General features: G+C 45.8%; 1 protein-coding gene across 4 annotated transcripts in view; it reads left to right on the plus strand.

Moving 5' to 3' along the window:
• The first annotated feature begins 496 nt into the window (after positions 1–496).
• The window catches only part of BAZ2A (bromodomain adjacent to zinc finger domain 2A), an 82,513-nt gene continuing 58,935 nt past the window's right edge, over positions 497–24,074 (plus strand). For 2 of the 4 annotated variants that reach the window (XM_044287293.1, XM_044287295.1), the window contains exons 1-6: positions 497–632; positions 11,269–11,406; positions 11,935–12,465; positions 17,087–17,284; positions 18,445–18,660; positions 20,486–20,659. In XM_044287293.1, the coding sequence (XP_044143228.1) occupies positions 11,271–11,406; positions 11,935–12,465; positions 17,087–17,284; positions 18,445–18,660; positions 20,486–20,659 (1,255 nt within the window). In that variant the 5' untranslated portion in view covers positions 497–632; positions 11,269–11,270. The remainder of the gene's footprint in view (positions 633–11,268; positions 11,407–11,934; positions 12,466–17,086; positions 17,285–18,444; positions 18,661–20,485; positions 20,660–24,074) is intronic. The other 2 variants (XM_044287294.1, XM_044287296.1) reach the window with 1 other exon arrangement.

The following is a 24,074-nucleotide window of genomic DNA, read 5'->3' on the forward strand; positions in this document are numbered from 1 at the left end:
GGTCATCAGTAATGTTGAGTGAACTTCTGTTTTCAAGTGCGGCGTACAAGGTTCGGGTAAGGGATAGCTAAGATAACCCCAACCTTATACGCCGCACTTGAAAACAGAAGTTCACTCATCCCTAGTCATCAGTATCATACTCCTGGAAGGTCTATGTGGTCCTTTTTTGGGGAGGTGGCCATGGCTGTTGAGGATGCTGTGGTTGTCTGCCTCTGGGGATTCTCCAAGAAGCCCAGCCATTGTTCCATAACTTTAATTAGAGGTAGATAGGGCCACTCTCATTGTGCCAGGGCCCTGTGATTTCTGAGGTGAGGTCCTAACATTTCCCGATAACATATGACTCTATCTACAGATGTTCCATGAAGCCTCGATAACAAGTGAGTGCACACTCCACTCTGGAGGGACGCTCCTCTCACATCCACAGCCTATGGGACAAGTTGTGAGCCTGGAGTACAGCCGGCTCCTCTAGGACCGCGCGGCCTACGCCAGCACTTCCTGCCTCGCTCTCACACACTCAGCTTCCAACCCCCGGAGCCGCGGCTTCGTCCTGCTACCTCCCCCAGGCCAGGCCGGGGACCATGTGAGAACAGGCCGCGACTAGCGCCACTTACACCGCTCTCTGGCGGCTTCAGGTGAGTACGGGCAGCCGGGGAGTGACGCGGGAGACCCCGGGGCTTCAGAGGGGAGTGTAGGCCCCAGTGACTTCACTGCGGCGGAGTCAGGGACAGGTCCCCGGAGCGGCCACTTCATCAAGTTCTTTATGTGATGATGGAGAGTCCGCGGGGAGAGGAGCCCCCGCACCCGGTGTAAGGCCACACTGACTGTAATGGCCTCCTGCTAATAATCCCATCATTAATATGGCTGTACTGCACCGTGCGCTCCCGCCGCTCGTCACCTGCTCGCTCCATTTTATGATTGAACAGTTTCTCCCTCCGATATGTGAGTGATTCATCCGAGAAGCAAATGGAGCTCAGCCCTGCATTTAAATCCCCAGGAAGGTTCCCATTGTTTCAGGCGCCCTGGAGCCTGTGTACTGGATATCATCTGTATATCCCAGGACTTATCCCTGGACCTGTAGTAGTGAAGATCCTAAACTTATCCCTGGACCTGTAGTAGTGAAGATCCTAAACTTATCCCTGGACCTGTAGTAGTGAAGATCCTAAACTTATCCCTGGACCTGTAGTAGTGAAGATCCTAAACTTATCCCTGGACCTGTAGTAGTGAATATCCTAAACTTCTCCCTGGACCTGTACTAAATATCCTAAACTTCTCCCTGGACCTGTACTAAATATCCTAAACTTCTCCCTGGACCTGTACTAAATATCCTAAACTTCTCCCTGGACCTGTACTAAATATCCTAAACTTCTCCCTGGACCTGTACTAAATATCCTAAACTTCTCCCTGGACCTGTACTAAATATCCTAAACTTCTCCCTGGACCTGTACTAAATATCCTAAACTTCTCCCTGGACCTGTACTAAATATCCTAAACTTCTCCCTGGACCTGTACTAAATATCCTAAACTTCTCCCTGGACCTGTAGTAGGGAATATCCTAAACTTCTCCCTGGACCTGTAGTAGGGAAGATCCTAAACTTCTCCCTGGACCTGTAGTAGGGAAGATCCTAAACTTCTCCCTGGACCTGTAGTAGGGAAGATCCTAAACTTCTCCCTGGACCTGTAGTAGTGAAGATCCTAAACTTCTCCCTGGACCCGTAGTAGTGAATATCCTAAACTTCTCCCTGGACCCGTAGTAGGGAATATCCTAAACTTCTCCCTGGACCCGTAGTAGGGAATATCCTAAACTTCTCCCTGGACCCGTAGTAGGGAATATCCTAAACTTCTCCCTGGACCCGTAGTAGGGAATATCCTAAACTTCTCCCTGGACCCGTAGTAGGGAATATCCTAAACTTCTCCCTGGACCCGTAGTAGGGAATATCCTAAACTTCTCCCTGGACCCGTAGTAGGGAATATCCTAAACTTCTCCCTGGACCCGTAGTAGGGAATATCCTAAACTTCTCCCTGGACCCGTAGTAGGGAATATCCTAAACTTCTCCCTGGACCCGTAGTAGGGAATATCCTAAACTTCTCCCTGGACCCGTAGTAGGGAATATCCTAAACTTCTCCCTGGACCCGTAGTAGGGAATATCCTAAACTTCTCCCTGGACCCGTAGTAGGGAATATCCTAAACTTCTCCCTGGACCCGTAGTAGGGAATATCCTAAACTTCTCCCTGGACCCGTAGTAGGGAATATCCTAAACTTCTCCCTGGACCCGTAGTAGGGAATATCCTAAACTTCTCCCTGGACCCGTAGTAGGGAATATCCTAAACTTCTCCCTGGACCCGTAGTAGGGAATATCCTAAACTTCTCCCTGGACCCGTAGTAGGGAATATCCTAAACTTCTCCCTGGACCCGTAGTAGGGAATATCCTAAACTTCTCCCTGGACCCGTAGTAGGGAATATCCTAAACTTCTCCCTGGACCCGTAGTAGGGAATATCCTAAACTTCTCCCTGGACCCGTAGTAGGGAATATCCTAAACTTCTCCCTGGACCCGTAGTAGGGAATATCCTAAACTTCTCCCTGGACCCGTAGTAGGGAATATCCTAAACTTCTCCCTGGACCCGTAGTAGGGAATATCCTAAACTTCTCCCTGGACCCGTAGTAGGGAATATCCTAAACTTCTCCCTGGACCCGTAGTAGGGAATATCCTAAACTTCTCCCTGGACCCGTAGTAGGGAATATCCTAAACTTCTCCCTGGACCCGTAGTAGGGAATATCCTAAACTTCTCCCTGGACCCGTAGTAGGGAATATCCTAAACTTCTCCCTGGACCCGTAGTAGGGAATATCCTAAACTTCTCCCTGGACCCGTAGTAGGGAATATCCTAAACTTCTCCCTGGACCCGTAGTAGGGAATATCCTAAACTTCTCCCTGGACCCGTAGTAGGGAATATCCTAAACTTCTCCCTGGACCCGTAGTAGGGAATATCCTAAACTTCTCCCTGGACCCGTAGTAGGGAATATCCTAAACTTCTCCCTGGACCCGTAGTAGGGAATATCCTAAACTTCTCCCTGGACCCGTAGTAGGGAATATCCTAAACTTCTCCCTGGACCCGTAGTAGGGAATATCCTAAACTTCTCCCTGGGCCCGTAGTAGGGAATATCCTAAACTTCTCCCTGGGCCCGTAGTAGGGAATATCCTAAACTTCTCCCTGGGCCCGTAGTAGGGAATATCCTAAACTTCTCCCTGGGCCCGTAGTAGGGAATATCCTAAACTTCTCCCTGGGCCCGTAGTAGGGAATATCCTAAACTTCTCCCTGGGCCCGTAGTAGGGAATATCCTAAACTTCTCCCTGGGCCCGTAGTAGGGAATATCCTAAACTTCTCCCTGGGCCCGTAGTAGGGAATATCCTAAACTTCTCCCTGGGCCCGTAGTAGGGAATATCCTAAACTTCTCCCTGGGCCCGTAGTAGGGAATATCCTAAACTTCTCCCTGGGCCCGTAGTAGGGAATATCCTAAACTTCTCCCTGGACCTGTAGTAGGGAATATCCTAGGCTTAAAGGGGTCGTCTTCACTTCAACAAATGGTATTTATCATGTAGAGGAATTTAACACAAGGCACTCACTAATGTATTGTGACTGTCCATATTGCTTCCTTTACATGATTCATTTTTCCATCACATTATACACTGCTTGTATCCGACCATTCTGTATACCAGCAGTGGTGGTCGTTCTTCCACACTAGGGAATAGCAGCGGCCTGTGCGCACTCCTGTGCTCCCAACCTTTAGGATATTATTCTTCCACCTCCTGTTTCAAGGCTATAGAGATTTATTTATGGTTTGTTATACTATCTATGGGGATTCTGTTACAAATTATTTTAGGAAATATTAAAGGTTAGATTTTTGGTTTACGGTGATCTGTGACTACCAGGGGGGACCGGCATTTTATTGTGTAATTTGGAAGCACGACCACTGCTGTTGGATTGCAGGGTGGTCATAACCCCTGGATACAAGAAGTGTATAGATGAAGCAATTTTACAAAGAGACTCGATTTAAAACCAAAACCGTGAATGTATGTACCCAGAGGTCGCAACAACGCCTGTACAAGCGTCATAGACGCCTGTTCAGGCCATTTTACTCCCTGGAAAAAGTCTAAGGCGTACACAATACGCCTTAGACTTTTCCCTGCCATTCATCAGCGCAGTGAGCGCTGTGAACTGCACGGGAAGCGCAGCAATGCTGCCTGAAACAACCAATAACAAGGCTCCTTACAGTGAGGAGCTTTGTGATTGGTCAGTGTGAGCCGGCTGCTAGAGCTTATGGCACACCGCTCTGAAGTGAGGAAGGAGGCGCGCAATACTCACTGGCGGGGTAAGTGGGCTTGCTGTGAAATATAGTGGGGGTCCCGATCTGAGCGCCTTGTTCTCCTCTCTAATTTCACCCGAGCGCCGTCTCTCCTCCCTGCTGAGTGCGGTACTGAAGACGGCCTCAATAGAAGGTCTAGGGGACCGTCTTCACTACCGCACTCAGCAGTGAGGAAAAGTGGCTAAGTTCTTCAGTCTCCTGCTTATAGGACATACAGTCCCTCTGCCAAGCGCATGAAGTCTTCGCTGTAAAACGGAATAATCCAATAACCACAGCGGTGGTGGCAATTTTGTGGCATGAGATAGGGCAACCTGGTCATGGAAGACGAACTCCCCTTTATAGCAAGATCAAGCATAACACAAAATGACAGCCTCTAGATCAGGGATCAGCAACCTCCGGCACTCCAGCTGTTCTGAAACTACAACTCCCAGTATCCTCCTTTCACTTCTCTGGGAGTTACAAGAACAGCTGAGCAAGTGTGCATGCTGGGAGTTTTAGTTTCACAGCAGCGCTGGAGTGCCAAAGGTTGCTGCACCCTAGATCAGTGGTTATCACTGCGTGATGACGTCACCTAGATCCACAACAAGTGACTGTGCCCGGGTCTTTCGCTTGTGCCCTTGGCACCAGCATGTACCACCATCCATTGTGCCTGTGTCCTGCTCCGCCAGTGCCTCAGGTCTCTTCAGAGTCTACCAACAGCCCCGGTGGCACCGACATACCCACCTGAGAGCTCATCTACAAGGACGTAACTTTGGTGGGCAGCAATGGCCACGTGATGGATGGCAAACCCCAGTAACCAGCGGCACAGAAACAGCAGCAAAAATGAAAGGGATTGTCCCAAGATCAACACTATTTACTTATCCATTCTTGACCCAGAGAACACTACAACCTGGTAACGAAGGTGGGGCCCCCAGCGATCATGTACTTGAAGGGGACATGTCTGTTTTAGTAACGACATGCAATAACAATTCTGGGGAGTCAATTCTTGTGACTCTATATTGTACCATTCCTCTATTATTCCTACTAGAACTTATGAACGAATTGCTAGTAGTCTGCAATAAAGGTCCAGCTGGATGTTACCAGTTGACAGCACTGATTGAATAATATCAGGCTGTGCAGTGACACCCCCATCTGGACCTTCACTGCAAACTGCTAGCAAGTCATTCATAACTAATACCAGGAATAACAGAGGAATGGTGCAACATAAGGTCATAAGAATAGATGCTCCAGGATTGTTATTACATGGGGAGTGCAAGTAGTTACCAAAACAGACAAATCAGGAAAGGTGAGGGGTAGTGTTGAGCGAACTTGTGTTTTAAGTTCGGCGTCTAAAGTTTGGGTTCGAGTTATCAAAGAATCCCGTTCTGGAATATAGAATCCATAATGGAATATAGAATCCATAACGGGATACTTCGATAACCTGAACTTTAGACGCCGAACTTACAAGTTCGCTCAACATTAGTGAGGGGTCCTCTAACGACAGGTGATAAATATCGATCTTAGGATAACCCCTTTAAACCTCATAAAATCATTGCAACAGTGGCCTCAGTGGTGCCGACCCCCTCAGCGCAACAGTGGCCTCAGTGGTGCCGACCCCCTCAGCGCAACAGTGGCCTCAGTGGTGCCGACCCCCTCAGCGCAACAGTGGCCTCAGTGGTGCCGACCCCCTCAGCGCAACAGTGGCCTCAGTGGTGCCGACCCCCTCAGCGCAACAGTGGCCTCAGTGGTGCCGACCCCCTCAGCGCAACAGTGGCCTCAGTGGTGCCGACCCCCTCAGCGCAACAGTGACCCAGCTAAATTTAAAATTGTCTAAATTTGCTATTTATGCATGGAAGACAGTTCTAGATACAGTACTAGTAATGGTTTTCCTGCATAAATAGTAACCCCTTAATGTTACGTAGGCCTTCGTATTAACCATTTGAATTACTGTAACTTTTGTACTCCTCATCAGCTAAAAATACTCCTCAAAAATGGTAAGAGGAGTATCTTTACTCTTCCAGAAAAAAATGTAGCGCAACCTCTGTATGCCCCCCCTCCGCAGACCGATGTGTCTCCATGGTGGTTAGTCTGATCCTGCAGCCGTGTGTGGTTCCCCTCCTGTCAGTTGGTAGTAAGATGAGGTTGCAAAAGTGTCCACATCCTGTAAGAATGTCACGTCTGTAAAGTGGTGAAGTAGTTGGATGCCATACACATCATAATCATTAGTGAGTCTCATAGTCCATGATATTGCCAGCAGTGCCTTCTGCAGCTAGAGTATATGCCCAGTGATGGCGAACCTTTTACAGACCGAGTGCCCAAACTACAACCCACTTATTTATCGCAAAGTGCCAACACGGCAATGTAACCTGAATGCCACAGTCCAGTATAGTATATCCTCCATGTACTTTATCACTTAGCTATAATATCCTGCCTGCATTCAGTGCTCTGCCTGTGCTGTTCATACGGTTCACACCTGAGCGTTCTGAAAGGAGCGCTCTGTATGCACGATTGTACCGGCGTTTACAATCGCGCATACAGAGACAAGCGAACGCCCATTGTCGCGCGTTCCCGAAAGTCTATGTACGGGACCGCGTGACAAAACGCCCTGAAGAAGCTCAAGAACTTTTTTTAACGTAAAGCGTTTTTCAGAGCGTTCAAACGCGCTGTAAAACGCTCAAGTGTGAACCAGGGCCATAGGGAAGCATTGGTTTTCATGTGTTGAGCGTTTTACAGCACGTTTGAACGCTCTCTAAAACGCTCAGGTGTGAACCCAGCGTCGGGCTACTTTCACACTAGCGTTCGAGGCTCCGCTTGTGAGTTCCGTTTGAAGGCTCTCACAAGCGGCCCCGAACGTATCCGTACTGCCCCAATGCATTCTGAGTGGATGCGGATCCGCTCAGAATGCATCAGTCTGGCACCGTTTGTCCTCCGCTCCGCTCAGCAGGCGGACACCAGAATGGGGACGGATCCGTTTGAAGTTGACACAATATGGCAAAATTTTCAAACTGATCCGTCCCCCGTTGACTTTCAATGTAAGTCAAAACTGATCATTTGTTTGCATTATCATAAACAATGATAATTTTTTGTTTTTGTTTTTTTGTTCATGGTAATGCAAACGGATCCGTTCTGAACGGATACCATTGTTTGCATTATAGGTGCGTATCCGTCTGTGCAGATACCAGACGGATCCGCACCTAAACGCAGGTGTGAAAGTAGCCTAAGGCATATTGGTACACCATAGACTTTATCCAGGGTGCGGGTGCCCACAGAGAGGGCTCTGAGTGCTGCCCCTGGCACCCGTGCCATAGGTTCGCCACCACTGCTACAGGCAGACAGGTCACATCTCTGCATCTAAGCCTATTGCCTTTATGCATTACACTCAGGATTTCCATAGAGCCCATTTGCTTGATGCCAAGACTGTATAAGAAAGCATAGTCATCTACACCTGTCTGTGTACAGGCATCCCATAAAGAAACAGTCGTTTCTGAGCCCTCTTTCACATGTCTGTAGTCTCGATGGACGGCACACGTACCATTGACTTTAAAGGGAACCTGTCACCTCCAAAAAACATCGCAAGCCGGCAGCAGTACCTTAGAGTAGCCAGCAGCAGTACCTTAGAGTAGCCGGCAGCAGTACCTTAGAGTAGCCGGCAGCAGTACCTTAGAGTAGCCGGCAGCAGTACCTTAGAGTAGCCGGCAGCAGTACCTTAGAGTAGCCGGCAGCAGTACCTTAGAGTAGCCGGCAGCAGTACCTGAGAGTAGCCGGCAGCGTGTTAGTAACGATCATTTTCTTCCTGCAGGTAGATGAAGCAAAAGCTGTAAAAACTTCTTTTAATCCCCTGCCGGCGCGCTTCTCTAGTCAGGCTTGAAGTCACGAAGGCAGCGGTGTCCTTGCTGCAAGTCATGGTAACCACGTCCCCTTCGCTGTGACTGACAGCCGGCTGTTCGGCAAAGCCAGCCGAACTGTCGTGCATAAGCGCTGCCAATCACAGCAAAGGGGCAGGGAAGGGGGCGTGGTTACCGTGACTTGAAGCAAGGACACCGCTGCCTCTGTGACTTCAAGCATTTGTGGAGAAGCGCGCCAGCAGGGGATTAAAGAACGTTTTTACAGCTTTTGCTTCATCTGCCTGCAGGAAGAAAATGACCGTTACAAACACGCTGCCGGCTACTCTCAGGTACTGAGGCCGGCTACTCTCAGGTACTGAGGCCGGCTACTCTCAGGTACTGCTGCCGGCTTGGGATGTTTTTTGGAGGTGACAGGTTCCCTTTAATCGGTGTTTTCGCACATCCTATTTGGATCGTGGTTTTCATGGACCGTAGGTAGGAGATGCCCTAAAAACTGATTTTCAGCCTAGCAGTGTCTGTGGAATATGGATTGCACACGGAGAGCCAAAAACGGAGACCTGGATTCTTCACGGACATGATCAGACTAGGCTATCTCCAGAACCCCCAAATAAATGAATGGACCGTCTGTCCGAGTGCCTGAGGGGCTTGTTTAATTCAGGAGGCTCCATGGGGTATGGATGGGGCCCCCATTTTTATGATCATGTCAGGCACCTGGTAACCATCACATGACCAAGGCAGATTTCTATGCCTGAGATTAAAATGAAGGTTCCCGTTGAATGACAGCAAGCGGAGATTTTGAAAACCATAAATAACTGCCATAGAAAGTATAGTGGAAAATGAAATTACTTTTTCATTATAAAGGTTTTAAAAGAGTTATCAAACACCTATAATGCCCCCCCCCCCCCCCCCCCCCCATAAAAAATGTCCGGGCACCTCATACAAGTTATACTTACCCCGCTCCCCATCACCCGCATCCCTCCCGATGGCCGCACTTCTGGCGCTGCATCCATCCTTGCTACAATCCACACTACAGGTCAAATTATGTGTTTGAAAATGTCCGCAATCTGTGAATGATTTTTTTATTTTTATGGCACAATTTCTGATCTATATAATTTACTTGAGACCTGTAAAAAAAAAATTGCGGTGGAATGACACATTTCTGCCATTGTTATTTTGGATTTCAGTTAACGGTTTCACTTTGTGGTGAAAATTACAAGGTGAATTTGTTCTGCAGGTCAGTATAATTACAGGGATACCAGGTTTATGTCCTTATAATATATTATATTATAATATATATATATAGATAGATAGATAGATAGATACAAAAATTGGACTGCACTCCCAGCAATTCGTGAAGAAAATCTTAATTTATTCACCCATCTATGGCAAAGCGATGTTTCGGCTCCAACTGAGCCTTTCTCAAGGCTTGAGAAAGGCTCAGTTGGAGCCGAAACGTCGCTTTGCCATAGATGGGTGAATAAATTAAGATTTTCTTCACGAATTGCTGGGAGTGCAGTCCAATTTTTGTATCTACAACACGGGGTAAGCACCTGCTGCCGTCCTTGGATTTTGCACCCATATACTAAGGGTGGTGCCGCCTGTGTGTTTTTTCTTTAAATATATATATATAATTTATTTATTTATTTTACTTTTCAGTCAGCGTTTTTATGTGGACTGGGCACTAGTTTTTATTGGTACAATTTGATAATTTAATTATTTTTATTAATATTAATGTTTTTTTTTTTTTTAAATAAAGTTGTCTATACATTTGCGATAATGATCGGCCGTACAAATGGTCCCAACAACTAAACTGCCCGACAAGGCGGACTTCCTGGTCCTTGAGCACAATGGCAGGTGATCGGCTAAATTCAGCCGATCATGCCATCAACATGCAGTTTCAGCCAATGAACCGCCAAAGTTTTCCGGCATGGGGGGGATTGCATTTTCGGCAGACAGGAGTCTGCCGGTGGCAATTGCGAATGCTTGTTTGCCCTAGTTTTTCAAATGACAGTCGGCTGGAATGGCCGAAATCTGCCATTCCGACCGACTTTACTTTTATGTGCATGGCCACCTTAAGACAAGTTTACAGACAATGACAATTCTTGCAAGACAGACAATTTTTTACAGACAATTGTTTTTTCACAATAAATAACCTGTTTTTTTTTTGTTTTTTTAATATTATGAATCGAAAAAGGAGTTTTCATTTTTATCAGATTGGCGAGGGCCTGATTGCCGATACCGCCGCCGCTCAGCTGTTCTGCCGCTGCCCTCTCTCCACTGTTGACATCACAGCAGTGAGCAGTGTAGTTACAGCTCCTCCATCCTACTCACTTCAGTGGGACTGCTCCATCCTATTCAAGTGAATAGGCAGTCAGGCCCTCGCCGATCTGATATGGATAACCTATCCTGAGGGTGGGTCATCAATATAGTAAATGGGACATCCTCTTTAAAGGGTCAGCTCTGAACCCTTCTTCACTCAGGCAGCCCCTCTGAGATGAGCATTAGAGCATTTGTGTTTACAAATTTACACCGCTGGAGCAGTTCTAGAGCCCGCCCATTAATGGTGGCGACATCACTGGGGAACACTGCTAGGTTGAAGCCTCTGCCTAGCAGAGACCCAGTATGTCACTGGATCTAATGAAAAAGCCCTTTCCCTCTGCAGTTCAGGGCAAGGCAGAGCAGCAGAGCTTGAAATGGTCCAATGCTCATCTCGGAAGGGCTGCCTGGGTGAGTTTAACTTTGAACCGGACAGCCCCTTTAATTGGTCAGCCCATTCACTTGAACGTGCGCTGTGTAATGCTTTGTTTCACCTGTGGTGATGCTGCAGGGAAATGGAAAACTTATCGGCAGGTTTCCCCCCAGTGATGAGCCTATTACTAGCAGGGGGCACTTTGTCTGCTCATTGTGGAGGGAACCTTCTACCAAGTAGGGATTGTCGAAAGCGGAGAACCCCTTTAAGAGTTCTTCTCGGGTAGGCACCATTAGGCATGTCCTAAATCATTCATATTGAAAGTAATTGTTCGTTAAAGTTATTATGTGATCTTTTTATATCTTTTAACTCTTAACTCCTTTTGCTTTGTAGACATGGAGACAAACAATCACTTTGGAAGCTCTGGTCCGCCTCCATTATCCAGCGCCTCAGGACTGAAACAGCTGCCTCAATTGGTGGAACCGGTTTACACAAATAATTCTCTTGTAATATTTCCTCAGCAAGCAAAAGGTGAACTCGGGCTTTTTAAATCTCTCAGCAATTCCACGTGTGAAAATAAGTGACATTCAACTTATTCTCACTGATTCCTCACAGAAAAAGCTGTCAAATCTACGGCCTCAAACTGCCCATCAGAGTCTCGGCCTAGTATTTCTGCCGCAGATCACTCAGTAACTACAGGTTGGGTTTGTCTATGACGAATTCAACACGTGTGAAGGTACCCTATGTGGTGCTGCCGATCCTCTTCTGGATTGGTTACTGTTGGCTGGGAAGCTTTATTATACCTTTAATTCCATCATGCAGCAATTAACGTTTCATTTTTAAATTTTTTTTTAACTATTAGTTTATAATTAAAGTATCCAGAAGTTCAAAAAAAGAGAAAATAATTAGATCGCACATCCACAAGCTCAGCTTTGATCTATAACTGCTTCTCAGCACAATAATTAGTGTACGGCCCCCTATACTGCATGCTATAGAAGAGGCATTTATCCAGAAGTTGTCATAATAAGTTAGCCTAATGTCTGACATTTGTCCTCTTAGGTCTGAATTGCGACATGCCAGTGAATGGCCTGATCTCCCCCTCCATACCAACTAATCCTCATGGGACGTACGCATCAGATGCCATTAGTACCAGTCACTCTACATCCAAGAACTTCGACTACCTCTGGAAATACCCCAAGTCTACTATTGTGATTGACAGTCATGGGCAAAGTCCACATCAGCTCAATGGTTTAGCATCTCCATTGACAAATGGCCCGTTTTGTAAAGGAAGCTCACAGGACGCCTGGGAAAACTCTGCCTCCAGCCATCCGGCATCTCTCACCATCACTGGTCAAGACTTGTTCAACTTTAGTCATTCTAATGTAAAAGTGGCAGCTGCAGTAAATGAGACGCATTGCTTTTCTGAGACATCTCGTTCAGCCCCGGCATCCCCGATCTCTAGCATACAATGCGTCTCTGTTACCTCTCAAAGCCAGGAAAGACAGCAGGGGATAGAGTCTAATGCTGCACAAATATTAGAGGCCGATGGAACCAAGACCGAAGCTGTGGGCTGCTCTGATGCACAAACAGGTGTGTATTCCACAGCATCCCCTTCATTCTCGTGGTCGGTCCAAGGTGTCGGATGATAAATCAATGGCATAGCCTAGCGATATGTCTGCACTTTGTATGATGGGATTCTCCTTTTTAAGAGCTAAGTTTTGGCTGTTTGTTAGAAGTCATGCAGAATGTGAGAGACTCTGGTCCTACTTAAAGGGGTTGTCCAGGTTCAGAGCTGAACCCGGACATACCCTTATTTTCACCCCGGCAGCCCCCCTGAGCCTAGCATCGGAGCATCTCATGCTCCGATGCGCTCCAGTGCCCTGCGCTAGATCGCGCAGGGCACGGGCTCTTGTGTTTTCAATAACACACTGCCGGGCGGTAACTTCTGAGGGGCGGGCTTTAGCTCTGCCCTAGCCGTTTTACTGGCTAGGGCAGAGCCAAATCCCGCCCATCAGTGCCGGTGACGTCACCGGGGTTCCTGTCAGCCCCATAGAGAGCCCGGTACGTCACCGGAACTCAGAAAAATGCCTTTGCCCTGTGCAATTTAGCGCAGGGCAAAGGAGAGCATCGGAGCATGAACTGCTCCGATGCTCATGTGAGGGGGGCTGCCTGGGTGAAAATGGAGGGCTGTCAAGGTTCAGCTCTGAACCTGGACAACCCCTTTAAAGGAAATGTGTCATCAGAAAAGGACCTATTTTTTAAATCATGTTTTATATTTAAGATTTGTAAAAAAGAATAATTGGTGGTTATTTTTATTTTCTACGCCAATTACCATAACATCCTTCAGTTTTCGCACTGGCCACTAAGCCTAATACTAGACACCAGTACTTGGTCTGTACAGATCACTTTACTGCAGTTACCTGCTTATCTATACATAGAGGTGATATCATTACAGCCAGGATTAGAATGGCAGATAAGACAGGATCCATCATTCACAATAGGTGATTGTCAAAGCTTATCTATTCTTTCCTTGTACAATCACCTCTGCATCAGTCACAGGGCATGCCTAGAAAACTCTACTATAGAAGTCCATGAGGTCCCCTCCTGACCAGTGTGTCTATGGACCATAGGGCTGCCGTAAAGCAACTTTCTTTTTCAGTGCTGTTCAGAACAGTTCTGGCAAGATGGCTGCCCCCATAATCATGTTCAAGAAGTGGAATAAAAAATTCTGTAATCAGAAACTAAAAGGAGATTAGAAAAAAATGTTACTATTTGGTTTTAATGGGCAGAAAAAAAAATTGGTGATACATTTCCTTTAAAGGTGTCCAGCTAAGCTAGAGGGAGTTGTCTGGTTGGGGTAACTTGGCTGATGCTTATTCTAGTCCAGCAACTCCTCCTAGTCGTGGTTCTTTCGATACACGGGTCGTGCACATCTCATTTGGTGGGGTGTCAGATCAGCTAATAGAAGGAGCCGCTGCACACCTGAAATAGTACAGCTCCTTGCTCTGTGTAGTGGTCAGGACATGTGCGGGAAGCTCAGTCCCATGGATTTGTTTTCATAAATTTCAACCTGGGTGTTGCAGTTAATGAAATCTGTGGAAAAATTGTCTGACAGGTGCGACCAGTGTGGAGTTTTGTGATGTATTCTTCTAGGGAACTCTGAAATTTAAGTTCAATTTAAAGGAGTTGTGTAGGTGTAGGCCATCTTTTTTACCCTCTAAAGTGGCCTAGAAAAATAAAAGCTGAACTCTGGTAGGCAATGAAGCCATGTAGTTTTGCTAAGGACATGCAGCTACTTCAGGTAAATTGAACACTATTTACAACCTGCAACATTGGATTAAAAAAGTTTGTCAAAGAAACTAAGGGTACTTTCACACTAGCATTTATCTTTTCCGGCATAGAGTTCCGTCACAGGGGCTCAATGCCGGAAAAAAACTGATCAGGTATATCCCCATGCATTCTGAATGCAGAGTTAGGGTACTTTCACACTTGCGGCAGAGAGATCCGGCAAGCAGTTTGGACGCCGGAACTGCCTGCAAGATCAGGCAAAATGTATGCTAACTGATGCCATTAGTAAGACTGATCAGGATCCTTATCAGTCTTAAAAATGCCTGATCAGTCAGAAAAATGCATTGAAATGCCGCATCCGTCTTTCCGGTGTTATCTGGCAAAACGGATCCGGCATTTATTTATTTTTCACCTTTTTTTCAGTCTGCGCATGCCGGATTCGGCACTAATACATTTCTATGGGAAAAAATGCCGGATCCGGCATTCAGGCAAGTCTTCAGTTTTTTTCGCCGGAGATAAAACCGTAGCATGCTGCAGTTTTCTCTTTTGCCTGATCAGTCAAAACGACTGAACCGAAGACATCCTGATGCAAACTGAACGGATTACTCTCCATTCAGAATGCATGGGGATAAAACTGATCAGTTCTTTTCCGGTATAGAGCCCCTTTGACGGAACTCTATGCCGGAAAAGAAAAACGCAAGTGTGAAAGTACCCTAATCCGTTCAGGATGTCTTCAGTTCAGTCGTTTTGACTGATCAGGCAAAAGAGAAAACCGCAGCATGCGACGGTTTCATCTGCGGCAAAAAAAACTGAAGACTTACCGGAATGCTAGCATTTTTTTCCATAGGAATGTATTAGTGCCGGATCCGGCATTCAAAATTCCGGAATGCCGGATCCGTCCTTCCGATCTACGCATGCGCAGACCGAAAAAAAGGTGAAAAAAGTAAATGCCGGATGACACCGGAAAGACGGTTTCAATGCATTTTTTTGACTGATCCGGCATTTTTAAGATTGATCAAGATCCTGATCAGTCTTACTAATGCCATCAGTGAGCATAGTGTGAAAGTACCCTTAATAACTACACATCCATAGACGGACTATCAAAAATATATATATAAGGAGAAGCAACATATGAAATGCATGTATCAGTGTGAGTTACAAGAAGTCTTAGTAATTACAAAGACTCACTTTTTTTCCCAGGAAACATTTTGCTTTAAAGTGACCGTGTCTTAAAGTTTGCAGTCAGGGTGGTCTAGCAGTGCCAGAACCCCCTTTCTGCTTCCTTAATGATCCAGCAGAACACCCATACAGCGCTTTTCTGTATGAATGAGATGGCTGTGTATCTGCACACTTCTCTCTCTCCCTGCGTGACATTGATCGAGGTGATCAGTGCAGACAGGAGGGGAGGCTGAGCGATCATGGAGAGCACTGTGAGAAACGCCTCCCTCCCCATGCTGAAGGTCTGTAGGCAGCAGGGAAATACATGAAAGAGCTGACAGGCCCCTTGCAGACGAGCGTGTGCAGATTAGGTCCCGATCCGTTGCAAATGCGTTCAGTGAAAAATGAGCGATTTCGCAAACAGTAATTCAGTTTTCTCTGCCATCGCGTTCATTTGTTCAGTTTTTATTGTGCGGATGCAATGTAATTTAATGCGTTTTGCACACGTGTGATAAAAAACTGAAGGTATGCAAACAACATCTCTTAGCAACCATCTGTGAAAAACGCATAGCATCCGCACTTGCTTGCGGATGCGATTTTTACGCCGCTCCATTCACTTCTATGGGGCCTGCGTTGCGTGAAAATCGCTGAATATAGAACATGCTGTGATTTTTCACGCAACGCACAAGTGATGCGTGAAAACCAATGCACACGTACACAGCCCTATTGAAATGAATGGGTCTGGATTCTGCGCGGGCGCAATGCATTCGCATCACGCATTGAACCCACGCAGAATACTCGTCTGAAAGGGGCCCTAGTGTAGCTGAAGGACTTTTGATGATGTCACCAGTGGGAGGAGTTGGAGCGGTGAGAAGAGGAGGACTACACAGTGGGTACTGTATTGCACTGTTTATACTCCTATCATCTGACTACAAGCGCCAATGGTCAAAAGATGTCACACTAGGATTAACAGGAGCTGACCAAAACTACTAACCCCCTCTACCCTAATAAACTTAGTGACATTGACCCCTCCACTTCATTAAAGGGAACCTGTCACCTCCCAAAACCATCCCAAGCCGCCAGCAGTACCTGCGTGTAGCCAGCAGCGTGTTTCTGATGATGCCTTCCTTCCCGATGGCAGATGCGTCAAAAGTACTGAAACCGTTGTTTTATCCCCTGCCGCCGTGCTTCTCCACACATGCTGGAAGTCAATGGGACAGCGGCCTCCTTGCTTCAAGTCACGGTAACCGTGCTCCCTTCGCGGTGACTGACAGCGCTTATGCAGGAGAGTTCGGCTGCCTTTGCTGAACTGCCAGTCACAGCGAAGGGTGCGCGGTTACCGTGACTTGAAGCAAGGAGGCCGCTGTCCCCTTGACTTCCAGCATGTGTGGAGGAGCGCGCCGGCAGGGGATAAAGGAACGTTTTCAGTACTTTTGCCGCATCTGCCTTCAGGAAGAAAGGCATCATCAGAAACACGCTGCTGGCTACACGCAGGTACTGCTGGCGGCTTGGGATGGTTTTGGGAAGTGACAGGTTCCCTTTAAACTACAAGTTAAGTTTTAATTAGAAGAAAATATTTTCTACTCTCCTGTTGTCTAAACCTAGGGAGCGTCCTATGGTCAGGTGCATCTTATGGTATGAACAATACAGTAGTTATTACAGTTCTGCTCAGTTGTCACTATTGACCATTTATGTGCATTGGTCCTTATTCATGTTATACAGTACAAATGATAAACTGCGCTGACAGTCGTGTGTTGCAATATAGGTAATAAAATATCTGAGCACAACGGACCAGATCTGGCAACTGAACGACTTAGTCCCGCTGTATTTAGCCCATTTTCGGCTCCAGATGTCGGTAGTATGAATGACCCATCTCCTCCTCCAACCCAACTTGAAGAGTGCCATGTCCTCAACTCCGACATAGATACCGACACGGATGCCTCTGAAAATGAAGCCACTGATGGTAGGTTACAATAAATGCTTCAAATCATTGCCCTTGTAACGTAATGTATGGGTACATATTACTTATGTATTGTATATAATACTTTGTCATGGTGCATGTGAAAGGTCTGTCTACCTGTACATATAGGTGATATTTTAGATTTTAAAATGTCCCGAATGTCATAAGACTTTTTGTAATGTACTTTATTAATGTATTTTGTATTTTTAATAACCCCCCCGCCCCCCCCAATAAGTTCTTTGTACTATAGGCTTAATTGGGTGCTATTTCTCAAGTTATGTGAAATCCTGCCTTTCATCATTTTATAAAATTACAACAAGAAAGCTGTATCTCCTCATTTGATTTTCAGACAATTTCCAATTGATTTTCTTTCTCTTTTTGGTTACCTTTTATGTTCTGCCTTTTCTTCTCCCCTCTTCCACTAATTTAGAATTTGCTTTCTTTATTCATGTTTTAATTTAGTATAAAAACATTACTGTAGGTAGCTCTGAAGGGAATGCGGCTTCCATGAATATCAAAAGTGGGTAAAGTCCTGAGAGACCTCCTGCAGTGTAGTTAACAAATCAAAACTATTATCCATGAGTGGTAGGATTTTTATTTTTTTACCCTGGGCAAATGGCTGCATTTACATTTTGGGCATTAGATTTTAAACTGGCTGACCTGTTGCATGTGCACTGCATGTGCTGACCTGGAGGCATCTGTGTTGGTCTCATGTTCATATTTGCCCGCATTGCTACAAAAAATGATGTTTTAATATATGTAAATGAGCCTCTAAGGGAGCAACGGGGGCGTTGCCATTACACCTAGAGACTCTGCTCTCTCTGCAACTTTTGCGCCCTCTGCACTTTGATAGGCAGGGCCAGGTGGCATAAGCTCCTGGCCCCGACTTCTGCTAAAGTCTTGCACTCGCAGCACAAAAGAGAATTTCCTGGACTACACCTGTGCTGGATACTGAAGTCAACAGCGCAGTGCAAGACTTTGATTGACAGGGCCAGGCGAAGTAAACGCCCTGACTCCTGCTAAAGTGGAGAGGGCACAGCAGTTGTAGAGAGAGCCTAGCGTCTAGGTGTAACAGCAAGGCCTGCCTCACTCCTAGAGGCTATAATATATATATATATATATTACATATAATACATTTTTAATTTTTTTTTGTAAATTAATAGAATCAGTCAGCAGTATGTTAAATGATCGGGAGGAAACAGAAGTTGGAGCGCAACAAAGAGACGAGAATCCACTGGTCAAATCTCCAGATTTTGGATGTATATCAATGTCAGATGCTGCTTTCTATCCTGTGGTTGGAGAACTGAAGACCCCTCGTTTATCTCGTTCTGTGTCTGTATCTCCTGAGTTGGGAGACTCTGGAGTTCAAGGTAGTTACAGTAAGTGGGCAGTATCTGGAGCATGTTGTGTTTGTGCAAAATTATGTGACTTTTTGCATTTTTACGCAGCTCTTGCCACTTTTGAAAGCGGTTGTGTATAACGTTTACTTAGCTGCACTCCAGGTTTATCAACTTCCACTTTCTAAAAATTCACCAAAAAGGAGTAAATTTACTCCATTAGGCAGGTGGCGTGCAAGAACTGGAGGAACAGCTCTAGACAAAAATCTTAGATGCTCCAAACTTATTGAACAGCGTGATAAATCTGGCGCAGGGTGGGGAGCAGCACTGTACATACTGCCCTGTTACTAGACTGCAGCACTGTACATACTGCCCTGTTACTAGACTGCAGCACTGTACATACTGCCCTGTTACTAGACTGCAGCACTGTACATACTGCCCTGTTACTAGACTGCAGCACTGTACATACTGCCCTGTTACCAGACTGCAGCACTGTACATACTGCCCTGTTACCAGACTGCAGCACTGTACATACTGCCCTGTTACCAGACTGCAGCACTGTACATACTGCCCTGTTACCAGACTGCAGCACTGTACATACTGCCCTGTTACCAGACTGCAGCACTGTACATACTGCCCTGTTACCAGACTGCAGCACTGTACATACTGCCCTGTTACCAGACTGCAGCACTGTACATACTGCCCTGTTACCAGACTGCAGCACTGTACATACTGCCCTGTTACCAGACTGCAGCACTGTACATACTGCCCTGTTACCAGACTGCAGCACTGTACATACTGCCCTGTTACCAGACTGCAGCACTGTACATACTGCCCTGTTACCAGACTGCAGCACTGTACATACTGCCCTGTTACTAGACTGCAGCACTGTACATACTGCCCTGTTACCAGACTGCAGCACTGTACATACTGCCCTGTTACTAGACTGCAGCACTGTACATACTGCCCTGTTACCTAGACTGCAGCACTGTACATACTGCCCTGTTACCAGACTGCAGCACTGTACATACTGCCCTGTTACTAGACTGCAGCACTGTACATACTGCCCTGTTACTAGACTGCAGCACTGTACATACTGCCCTGTTACTAGACTGCAGCACTGTACATACTGCCCTGTTACTTTGCACTGCCCAACGACACTATTAAAAGATTGTGCATCAGCAAAAGTGCCATATTACTTTTACTACCCTATTACTGCATAATCTGTGCAGATATCCGTTAGCGATACAGAGGCATATGATTCTTCTATGGCACATAATCATGGAAATCACATAGCTCTGTATATATGAAGCCCTGAAGTCTCTAGGACATTAGGATTATTCTATTGTTGGCAATATACATTTTTGCTGCTGACAAGTTTCTGATTACTGTTATTACTGACAATTTCATAGTTGCTGTTTATTGTAGTTATTTCTGTCAGTCATGGTTATCTTTTTGCTTCATGTGTTAGTTTTTTGCAAAATCCAGTATAATATTCATCTTCAGGACAGGTCATCATTATCAGATATGTGGGGGTCCAGTACCTTGTACCCTCCGCCGATTAGCTGGTAGAAGACACCTCTTCCTAGGCCGTGACATCACTGTAGATTGGTCACATGGCCTAGTTGCAGCTCGGCACCATTCAAGGCAATGGGGCTGAGCTGCAATACCAAGAGCAGCCCTTATACGATGTATGGCGCTGTGCTTAGAAAGCTGGCAAGAGCTGGCTGCGCTTACCAGAGCGGCTCCCTGAAACAGCTGATTGGCAGGGTTGCCAGAACTCAGACCCCCACCGATCTTTTCCAGGATAACCTCTTTAAGCTTTTACTTTTGTGTATGTCAGTGCTGAGCATAGCTGTGTTTACAGATAATAAGCCTGAAATGCATAAAAGTCCAGAAGGAAGTAAAGCAGAAGAACCCAGTGCTGCATTAGAGAGCAACTCACAGACTGAAATTTACACAGATAATGCAACCCCCGAACCAAGTGCTACTGTCCCCGACCCCGAGGAGGAAGAAGACATGGAGCCTGGGGAAGTAAAGGGTAAGTCCCGATTGGCCTACAGAAGTGTAAATGATGCCTTAGTGGCATATCGCACGGCTATGAGCCTTGTAATATTGTATTTGTATTCATAATACAACCATAAGATTTCATTAAAGTGGTTGTGGCAGTATTCTTAGGTCTGTAGCTAGCTCGGCTGTTTCCATAACTCTGGCTGCCTTATACAGCGATTTTATCTTCTTAGCCAGGAATGGCTGAGATGGGGATACCCCTTTTACCCCTTATTTACTATATGTGTTGCCAGGAGAATTTTCACACTTTTCAATCAACAAAAAAAACTGTTCTAAAACAAAATCATATTTAATCAAATATCAACTTTTTGGAAAAAGATTTTGGTAAAATCTCATGTTTGTGGCTAAAACTGTGACCCAAGTACAGTCTGAAATGTACAACCACCTAGCTGTCGATTTGTTCTCCTGACATCTGATCCCCCTCATACGCTTGGATGCTTGGCTTGGTAAAGACATGTGGCAGCACTGATCTCTCAGAGAGCAAAAAGATTGGGCAGTCGAAATCAACATGTCTGACCCTTATCTGCCATTGGAGGTCAGGAATCCCACATTACTGTTAGATGGTCTTCCGGTCCTTCAAAAATGAATGGGTTTGGCTGATGTACTTGTAATTGCTGTGGCTAACTTAGAGGACTTTTCACTGGTCCTGACATTACAATTAGTACCCGGCAGTTTAGGACATGATGAGTAAATGTCAGTGCGCTTTTTTTCTTTTTAGATGCGTTGCTTCGTTCCCCCACTGTGCCCCCCGTTCTCTTTTAACGCCCTGTATGCTAGCATTGGTACAGGGAGGAGGAGATGGCCAGATTTCTTAAGGGGCGTCTCCTTCTCCTATGAGAAGGACAGCCAGGGAGAAAAAACAGCTCACCTTCCTCCCTGGCTGTGACACTCTCTGCTGCGATTGGACAGTTCACAGGGAAGCCGCCCCTTGAGAAACGTGACTGTCTCCTCCCTGTACCAATGCTATTAATTAGCATAGAGAGCGTCAAATAAGAACCAGAGGCACAGCGGGGCAACAGAGCAGAGTATCTGAAAAAATTCTACTGATCAATGCCCTACACGGCCAGGTACTAATACTGTAATGTCAGGACCAGTGAAAGATCCTGCTTAATTCCTAGAAATCTCAGTGTTCCAGATGCAAGTAAAAATCCACGTTAAACGGGTTGTCCAGTTTCCCACATTGATGAGCTATCCTCAGGATACATTATCAATATCAGATTGGTGGGGGTCTGATTCTCGGCACCCGGCAGATCAGCTGTTTGAAGAGACAGTGGTTCACGGTTGACCTGCTCCTCGTCCACATTGCAGAGGTGGAGCAGTGTAACTACAACTGTAGTTGTGGCTGTAATTACACTGCTCCTCGGCTGCAGTGTCAAAGGCCAGCCGGTAAACAGTGAAGAGAAGGTAGCGCCAAACGGCCAATCAGCTGGATTCCCGGGGTCAGACCCCCACCAATCTGATGTTAATTATCTATCCTGAGGATAGGTCATCAGTATGAGAAAACTGAACAACACCTTTTAAGGAGTTGACAAGTATCCTGATTGAGTACAGGGCCGAGTAGGTATGCTGTGGGTGTGCTACTCGCTCTTCTAGGAGGTCTTCTCCTTCTGTACTACAAGTGTGACCATTTGAGAGCATATGGCTGAATGGCATGTCCCTGTAACTGTACACAGTGTATAAACTCACCGCTGATAATGATACTTGCTGAACTAGTGATATGCTTAATCTTTGTTGTTAAGTCGCCCACAAATTAACAAAACAGTCACAGGGTAATGTAATTTTTTTAGTACCACTTAAAATTGATGCAAAGATGCAGTCTCTCTTATCTGCTTTGTCTATACAATGACATTCATTCAGTTGTTGGCAGGAGGAGAGAGACTAGTGGTCGGAAGCCCTGGAAAATGTCTGCTGTTATGATCACAACTTTATTTTTAATATCTCCAGAAACCTCCATTTGTTTGTGACTAATGACTTTAGGTTCTTTTTAAATACAGTATAGTTTTCATTTCAAAATGCTTTTATCTGAGGGGGCGTGGCCAACAGCCAAGATGGCCGGACACAAGTGAGAGGAGCTCTACGGCTGGGACCACAGATCTGGACAAATCCGGGCAGATCCATGACCATTTGAGCCTGTGACAGATACAGTTGCAAGAAAAAGTATGTGAACCCTTTGGAATGATATGGATTTCTGCACAAATTGGTCATAAAATGTGATCTGATCTTCATCTCAGTCACAACAATAGACGATCACAGTCTGCTTAAACTAATAACGCACAAAGAATTAAATGTTACCATGTTTTTATTGAACACACCATGTAAACATTCACAGTGCAGGTGGAAAAAGTATGTGAACCCTTGGATTTAATAACTGGTTGAACCTCCTTTGGCAGCAATAACTTCAACCAAACGTTTCCTGTAGTTGCAGATCAGACGTGCACAACGGTCAGGAGTAATTCTTGACCATTCCTCTTTACAGAACTGTTTCAGTTTAGCAATATTCTTGGGATGTCTGGTGTGAGTCGCTTTCGTGAGGTCATGCCACAGCATCTCAATCGGGTTGAGATCAGGACTCTGACTGGGCTACTCCAGAAGGTGTATTTTCTTCTGGTTAAGCCATTCTGTTGTTGATTTTACTTTTATGCTTTGGGTCGTTGTCCTGTTGCAACACCCATCTTCTGTTGAGCTTCAGCTGGTGGACAGGTGGCCTTAAGTTCTCCTGCAAAATGTCTTGATAAACTTGGCAATTCATTTTTCCTTCTATAATAGCAATCCGTCCAGGCCCTGACGCAGCAAAGCAGCCCCAAACCATGATGCCTCCACCACCATACTTCACATTTGGGATGAGGTTTTGATGTTGGTGTGCTGTGCCTCTTTTTCTCCACACATAGTGTTTTGTGTTTCTTCCAAACAACTCAACTTTGGTTTCATCTGTCCACAGAATATTTTGCCAGTACTGCTGTGGAACATCCAGGTGCTCTTGTGCAAACTGTAAACGTGCAGCAATGTTTTTTTTGGACAGCAGTGGCTTCCTCTGTGGTATCCTCCCATGAAATCCATTTTTGTTTAGTGTTTTACGTATCGTAGTTTTGCTAACAGGGATGTTAGCATATGCCAGAGACTTTTGTAAGTCTATAGCTGACACTCTTGGATTCTTCTTCTCCTCATTGAGAAGTCTGCGCTGTGCTTTTGCCATCTTTACAGGATGGCCACTCCTATGGAGAGTAGTAGCAGTGCTGAACTTTCTTAATTTATAGACAATTTGTCTTACCGTGGACTGATGAACTGCAAGGCTTTTGGAGATATTTTTATAACCCTTTCCAGCTTTATGCAAGTCAACAATTCTTAATCGTAGGTCTTCTGAGAGCTCTTTTGTGCGAGGCATCATT

The sequence above is a fragment of the Bufo gargarizans genome, chromosome 3 (assembly GCF_014858855.1).
Source record: "Bufo gargarizans isolate SCDJY-AF-19 chromosome 3, ASM1485885v1, whole genome shotgun sequence".
In the NCBI taxonomy this organism is placed as follows: domain Eukaryota; kingdom Metazoa; phylum Chordata; class Amphibia; order Anura; family Bufonidae; genus Bufo; species Bufo gargarizans.